This window comes from Pyrus communis, chromosome 3 (assembly GCF_041283825.1).
Source record: "Pyrus communis isolate YQ-2024b chromosome 3, ASM4128382v1, whole genome shotgun sequence".
Classification (NCBI taxonomy): domain Eukaryota; kingdom Viridiplantae; phylum Streptophyta; class Magnoliopsida; order Rosales; family Rosaceae; genus Pyrus; species Pyrus communis.
In genome coordinates, this window is record NC_142567.1 from 16,110,557 (window position 1) to 16,118,268 (window position 7,712).

A 7,712-nucleotide genomic window follows, 5' to 3' on the forward strand; every position below is an offset into this window, starting at 1 on the left:
AGAGGATCCAGAATGAATTCTAAATAAGACCACCCATTCAATAAATTCAAACCCAAAATACAGTGGGAAGATGATTGATATTTCCGAAACAAACGCCACCAGTAACGTCGTGTGCTTCAGATCCGAGATGATAATGACAATTTCCAAAAAAAAAAAAAAAAAAAAAAAAAAAACACAAAAAAGCAGCAGTCTCTAACTTAAGAAAACATAAGTGGGCAAAAGTTACAAATGACTAACTAATCTACAGTTGAGTATTAGTCATTAACAATTTAATTTAATCCAACAAGATGGAAAGGAAACAAATGCAGCAAAGCCATCTGCAATCTATGGTGTCCACAACTCCAATTTACAGCCAGCGATTATGATTTCCAACAACTCAGGAATTCAAATAGCTCTCAATAAATCAAAAGTCAACATGAGTTACATCCCCAACAGCACGCTCATCGCCTCACCGTCAATGAAAAAGAGCGGTGGATTCTAAGCGACTATCAGGGCCCGTGTCCTGCTAGATCATTTTACTACAACTTCAAACTGCAGTCAAGTCAAGATGCAACAAACTTTCACTGGCTGACCTCGAGAGTACTGGAGTTGCCTTGGCCTGGAAATAATATGCAGCTTATACAGAATTCAAGTCTATGACCGTCCTGCCTGCAAAAATATCTACAAGCTCCTGTAGTCTATCACCGTCACTTCATCTTCTGGGGCATCTAGATCTTGATAACTGCATAAATTGAAATATAATCAATAATTTGGTATTCAGACATCCTGTGTAAGTTGTATTCAGTTATTTATGATTATTTCTGGTAGAGCTAGTAGAAGATTTTTCCCTACAACGAACCCACTTATGAACAACATATTTCCCTCGACATCTAAAAGTTAAGGAACATACTCAAAATCTAATTACTAATTGTTTCAACCAGAAAACCAATATATACTGAGCTTGGCTCCAACACCAATCACCAGATCAGGTCAGGAAGTCTACACTTCAATTATGTTTCAAACATAAGTTACCTTCTTAAACGTCGAGGATCCTGTCGAAAAGCTGGTGATAAAGCAAGAATTGGGGCTGGCCCACTCATTTGGGGTCCAGGCCACACATTTCTACTACTGCCTTCAAAAGGTGGAGGACCACCTTGATCTCGCAACATCTGCATTGCAACTTCAGGGGGAGCAGGAACAAAAGGTCCTAATGGACTGCATTGAAACCAATACATAATTTGATCTCAAAGAAAGAAAGAAAATAAAAAGAGAGAAACCAATGCCATTTCAAATATAATGAAAACAATGTCCAAGAACTGTGAACATACCCAGCACCAGGCACAGGCATCAATACAGGTGGTGGCGGTATATCTGATGGGAAAGGAGGACCAACGCGCATTCCTTGCCCACCAAAATTTTCAAACATCGGGTCATCATGATTTCCTCCATCTGGACCATCATTATTGGGCTGGAATTCACTTGATTGCATATTCTCAGACCTATCAAATCTCTCACCATTAACTCGATTTTCTCGTTCTCTACGATTACCCCGTTCGTCTTTCAATCTATTCTCTAAAGGCCTACGCCTCTGGGGTTTGTCCCTCTGTAAATGACACAATCAGCGTGATGCAAGTGAATCAAATACAATGCTAACAATAACATAAAAGATGATCTGTAGGGGAATAACATATTTAAACAGCGTGAAATATTAATAGAATTAAGTTTCCTGTAATAGACTACTGCAATTTAAAACATGTTTACTTCTTTAATTTTTTACATGTAGTCAGAAAAGTTGGTGGAAAAAAGGAATACAGAACTAATAAAACTAGTACACCCAATTCTGAATAATCCTAATCCTAGCTTATCATGTGAATAAGCCAATCATCACATGATGCTTCGAAAAAGATACCAAAAGAAAAATGGACAAGCAACAAAATTACGCATTTATAATAACCATACTACAAAAATAGCATAAAAACTCTAACCAAGACAAAACAGATATTGATACACCAAAACTATGCACTTTTAAACGGGGGAAAACCAAAGTCAAAGCAAGTCTTGTCCCTATGTGCGTATAGAAATGCATCTCTAAGAAAGGAAACTTAAAAGTCTGCTCAAGTATTGTTCTAAAATTGTTATTTCCATTTGAATGCATTTAGGATCATATGATTCAATTCATTGTGATATTGGGATTATTAGTAGGTTATTACTCTTGCCTAAATTTTATCTACCTCCTGTATGGAAAGACTAATAAAACTTAGAAATATAAAGTTCGAAACTCACCACATAGTCATGTAATAAACTATAACAATACCAACTGGTCAAGTTTCTAATATCCCAGTCTTTATTAAACCTTGAATTACATAGAGAAAGGATGGAGGCAAAAACCTGAAATTATGCTACCAATTTGTTTCCTGGGTACATGCGTACATAGGAAAGGTATAACATACACAGCCACAATAGAAACAATAATATGTTGATTTCAAAGATTCTTACCAGTACAGGTTGCTGCATAATAGGAGTTCCACCAGGTGCATCCACATCACTGATGAGGGTATATTTTTGAAAACCACATAAAGAGATAAACGTCATGACTATTTGAATCCAAAGAACCACATAATATCAACTTGCATAGTTCTAAAAATAAAATACATACTTCATATAATTCTGAAAATACAGCTCCTCGCGCAGTTTGGAAGTCACCTCCATCACAAGTTCAGGGTGTTTCAATTTAAGATGTTTGTGTACAAATTCAGAAGCATGAAAGAGCTTCGTGCAGCCCTTGGCTCCACAACCATACTTCCAGCCGTACTTTTCATCCCTGATCTTCCGAACATAGGGATCCAAGGACTCAGAAGCAGTAGTATCTATCTTTTCCCTAGCAGTCCTTATTTCCAAAGGATCTTGACTCTGCAACCTTTCTTTCCAACACAAGTCTAACTTCTTTTCCCACTCATTTCCATTACTAGTCAGATCGGAACTCTTCCCCCCTGCTCTCACATGCCGTAGACCCTTTGCTTCGTTTGATTCACTCATTCCATAATAATCTAAACCATGGATGCGCCAGAGATAAGTAATAAGAGTGTCTAGTAGCTCAATGCCCTCCAAGCCCTTTACAGATGTCAAACCCCGTATTATAATAACAGGGCCACCGGAGCCACCATGCAATTTTTCTCTATTTTTGTCATTATCAGGTCCATATAAAATGTTTTCCACAATTCCTTTTTCAGAGTCAAGTTTGCGAACAAGGGCCTGTGCTTGTTCAATGTCTACTTGTATACGTCTGGGCTCAGAACTGACTGGGTGAGCCTTAGGAGCAGCTGAAAGATGATCATTTTCTTTATTTGGTTCCCTGCCAGGCCGTCTCCGCTTGTCACCCACGTCAGTTTCATCTTCAGAATTTGGTTCACTATTGTGTCCTGGCTTATTTGGAGCTGCAGGATTGACACCTGGGCCTCTGCGCCAAAAGCCAAAATACCATCAGCCTGATTTAATAGACATAAGACACAATCAAACATGCATACAAGGTGTAGACAGTTCTTACAGGTCCAAGGTCCCACTTTGTAGATCAAGCAGAAAATCTTTTGCTACTTTTCGTGCAAGTTCATTCCTCCTAGATAGAAACCCAAGAGAAAAGTTTAGTACGAGTTATGATAAAAAAAAATAACAATATCAGCTTTGTAAGATTACGTCACCCAAACAGAATGAAGCACTTGAAAAAAAAAACAAAAACAGTTTCCACCAACAAAATTCTGCTTAAGTGCACACCTTTCGATAACAGTGAGCAGATTTGTGGGATGATATTTGTCTTTCAGCCTATAGACACAAGCTAGTTCTGTTAGAATGATAGACATTAGCTAAAGGAAAGAAACAAAGTAAAACAATATTACCAGTCCTCATCTTTATGAGCATTAAAATAAGCTCGCTTCTGGGTAGATATATACTCTGTCTTGTATTCTTGATATCTACATTATAAATAAGTTGCAATCACTACTGTATTCTTCAAAATCATAAGTTAAGCCAAACAAATGTCATCTGCTTTACAATTACTCCATTCTGTACCTGCGCTCAGCTTCAGATGGAAGAATGTCATCTTCAAGCTCCTGAATGAATTGTTTGTACGACATCAACCCTTCTCTGAAAAGTTATTCAGTATGTCACATTACTTGGTGAAGGAATATATCCCCAACCCCGAAGATATCAATTAAATTAAGAGAGTCAATAAACAGTCAAGCATGTCAGGATGTTTACTTGTTAGTTGAAAGACAAGGATGAGCATAGCAGATTTAAAAGCAAATCAAATTAAACCAAATATACAACAATAAATACTCTCTAATACCCATTTTATTTCACTAGAAAAAACCATTGAAAAGAGAGATAGCACCTATTTTTCACAACTGATAAATTGAAATTTATGACATTTTCATAGCCTTGCATGGAAAAAAAGCATAAATATGCAGGATAGCAGAGGGCTTAGATGGATTATACAAGTATTAAGTTACAGTCACCAGGCACTATACTGTACAGACTAAATCTAAGCAATTCAATAAGCACAACCTAGTTCATAGGCTTCAACAGTCATCCAGTCAAAATTTAAAATGCTAGTAATCTAGCCTACTAACAAGACCTCAACTAAAGATTTGGAAAAATAAAATAAAATTTACTACAGAAGAAAAGGAGAAATGCCACATTATGTATGGCCATGTATCAAGATGCTGAATAACAAAGTGCCCTAAATACCACACTTTGAAGTTCGATTAACATTTCACTTTTGATAAAGTCAAGAATCCTGAACTAATGGACAGTGTGCTCAAATGAAGCACAACTGAGAACCAAATAATAGATAAAGAATAGGAATAATTTTAACTTTTCATTTTAAGTAAGCAAAAATTAATAACATCATAAACATATAAAATAAAAGAAAAAGAAAATACAAAATGAATAAGTAATTAAACATAATGAGTGAAAATAGAACTAAGTGCAGGATAAAATCCTAACCTTTGAGTAGTCCCAGTGCTGGAAGCATCACCAAAACCACCCCTTCCTGAATCCCAGTCTGAGAAAAAGACCAAAATTTTCTAATTAAAAATATTAAAATTTTGGTCTTAACCAGAAATTTGTAAACATTAAGTGATTCCCAACAACATAAACCATGCCCAGGCTTCCTTGTATCACGACTCATACCATTGAATTAGCTAGAACTTATTTACACTTCCTTAACACTATGTCAGAGCAGATGGTCAAAGATTTTACGAAAGCTTTTAGATCATATAGCAATGGAAGTCTGTTCAACTTCAACACTGAACCTTCCTATAGAGCTCACCACATAAGAAAACTCATGACCTTAATAATTAACAAAAGTATCTTGCCATCCATAATCCTTCTAATCACTTGATTGACTACCTCTTAATCACATTAACACATAAAAACTTCATTATATTACTATTAAGACTGAAACATACCCACACCAACCCATAAAAAGTCGCTGAAAAACATTTAAGCACTTACCACCAGGACCATAGCCACCAGATGGGCGTCCAACATACCGACCATGAGGTCTTTCGTCACCATAACCAGCTCTACCCCCCATCTCACGATCATATCCACTTGGATAATCATATCCAAACCTGTGCATCAAAAGATATTACGAACAATGCTCAAGAAATTGAACAACAAAGACAGTACCATATAAAGTGCCAAATATTTCAAACTTTATACTGTAGAAAAACAAACCATAAACTGAAACTGAGAAATAGGCCCAAAGATCCAACAGATATGCAACAAAAGAACAAATAAGCATTAAAGGACCAGGAACAGCATACAGCATGGCAGTATTGTATAAAACACAAGGTGCATCTACAGCAAGAGAGACATTCGAGTCCCCTTCCTCTAAGATTAAGGCATTTTTCCCTTTATTAGTTAAAAAGAATTATTAAATTGCATCCACGTTGCCAGTGTAGTAAGAATGGTTATCATAAACAGAAATCGATAAGAATGGTTATCATAAACAGAAATCCGACTTATCCCCAATTTTTAAAAAGAAATTACAGGAACCAAATTTTGCATAATCAATCTAGTTCCCTTTTTACAAAGTTTCCACTAAAATTGATGTCACTGACATGCTCATCACAGCTACCTTCCAACCACCGGGAGACAAGAAATCAAGTGACGAATTACTTGAGGTTATATGACTAACAAGACAGATGAACATTTCAAACCACAAAGGCCGTAATCATTTGATGATTAAGGATATCCATAAAACAACAAATTTAGATCTGAATTTTACAAAAACCCACAAGGAACGTGTAATTTTATGCACCAGGGAACAGATGCTTTCTGTTTTTCAGCAAAAGATTATGGAGACCCTGTATTCAACCCAAGGTTCACATGTTCCTCTAACATTCTTGAATACTTTAGTCATCAAAATGCAACTATGGGTCTTATAAATAGAAATAATTGGGGACAATTTTCGGTATGTCCTCAAATCTCCATGTCCAAATTCAATTCCAGGTCAAAATGCAAAGCTTCAATTTCTCCACCTACTAAAGTTAATCCCTCGTCTTCGCTCTCCAAAAACAAACAGAAAAAGAAGAAGCACAAACTCATCTGTAACCACTAGTAAATCTCAAGGAAAACCAACAAAACTCACTCACCTCCTATCCCCAGGTCCAAACCCTCCTCTGGGGCTCCCTCTCCTGCCATCATACCCTCCATCTTCCCTCCTAGACCGCTTGAACGGAGGGGGTGGAGACCTCCGCGGTGGGGAGTGCCTGCGGTCCCTAAACGGGGGTGGAGGACTGAGGCTGCTCCGGCGCTTATAGTCCCTCTCTCTATCTCTCTCTCGAATAGCAGGAGGCGGAGGTGAGCGATTTCGATCGTAATAATCGGGGCGGCGACTGAGAGGGCGGTCGAGGTCCCTATCGTCTTTGCCTCTGTCCCTTTCGTCCCTGTCGCGTCTTCGCGATGGTGCAGCTGGCGGGGGTGGAGCTGGTGCTTCTTGCGGCGGGGATTGGGGGTCATCGGAGGACTTCTCTTTGCGATCACGACGGCGGTCCAAGGACTCGACAGGCATGTTAATGATCTCGGCCATGGATTTTGGGGATTTGGAGAGCCAGAGGGTGAAGAAACAAACCCTAGAATAAAATGAAACGCTGGAAACGACTAATGACTAATGAGAGGGAGATTGAGAGTCAATTCCACGATTTCTTTCTCTTTTTCATTTTTTCACCCTGCCAAACGAGTCAAATCACTAATTGGGTGTGAAAATGAGGTCTTTTTTATTATTATTATTATTTAAGTGAAAAGCTCATTTGACCGCTTGGTGCGCTGGATTGATAGATTATGCTCAATTAAAATGGCTACGAATCTAGTTCATTATTTGTTGTGTCAAGATATAAGATAGACAAAATTAGATATGATGATTTATGAATGTAATAAGGTGGGTTATGTAACGCACACACGGGTTACAAGTTCGTCTCCGCAATTTCTATTTTCATTTGCGTTTGCGCGATCATCTTATTCCATTTGGTTCGAACCTCTTCTTCAATTTTGCAATCGTTCTTCAATTTTTCAGCGATCTTCTTCTTTGATTTTCCAGTGATCTTCAATTTTGTTGACGATCTATTTTTCGATTTCAAGTGTAGTGGGTCGTCAGTGGATGATAGGTTGTGGGTTTAGGAGTTCTTAGAATGAGGGTTTTATCTTCCATAAAGCTACTACATTTGAAGCCCTAT

The 7,712-nt window shown here is 37.7% G+C and overlaps 1 protein-coding gene across 1 annotated transcript; it reads right to left on the reverse strand.

Moving 5' to 3' along the window:
• Nucleotides 1-212: 212 nt before the first annotated feature.
• Nucleotides 213-7,330, reverse strand: LOC148698007 (serrate RNA effector molecule-like). The gene is made up of 12 exons (XM_088691107.1): nucleotides 6,633-7,330; nucleotides 5,488-5,606; nucleotides 4,978-5,035; nucleotides 4,042-4,116; nucleotides 3,870-3,944; nucleotides 3,748-3,795; nucleotides 3,524-3,592; nucleotides 2,636-3,436; nucleotides 2,476-2,524; nucleotides 1,308-1,582; nucleotides 1,012-1,194; nucleotides 213-721 (listed from the first exon to the last, which is right to left on the reverse strand). Exons 1-12 carry the CDS (start codon nucleotides 7,067-7,069, stop codon nucleotides 661-663), a joined length of 2,250 nt encoding a protein of 749 aa, XP_088547233.1. The 5' UTR covers nucleotides 7,070-7,330; the 3' UTR covers nucleotides 213-660.
• Nucleotides 7,331-7,712: the final 382 nt, after the last annotated feature.

What these genes read in the sequence shown, in the direction of transcription:
- LOC148698007 (XM_088691107.1), bottom strand. Translation starts at nt 7,069, where the DNA reads ATGGCCGAGATCATTAACATGCCTGTCGAGTCCTTGGACCGCCGTCGT. An exon ending in AGCACTGGGACTACTCAAAG is followed by an intron (nt 4,117 to 4,977) that starts GTTAGGATTTTA and finishes ATAACTTTTCAG; the next exon opens with AGAAGGGTTGATGTCGTACA. An exon ending in GCTCATAAAGATGAGGACTG is followed by an intron (nt 3,796 to 3,869) that starts GTAATATTGTTT and finishes TTGTGTCTATAG; the next exon opens with GCTGAAAGACAAATATCATC.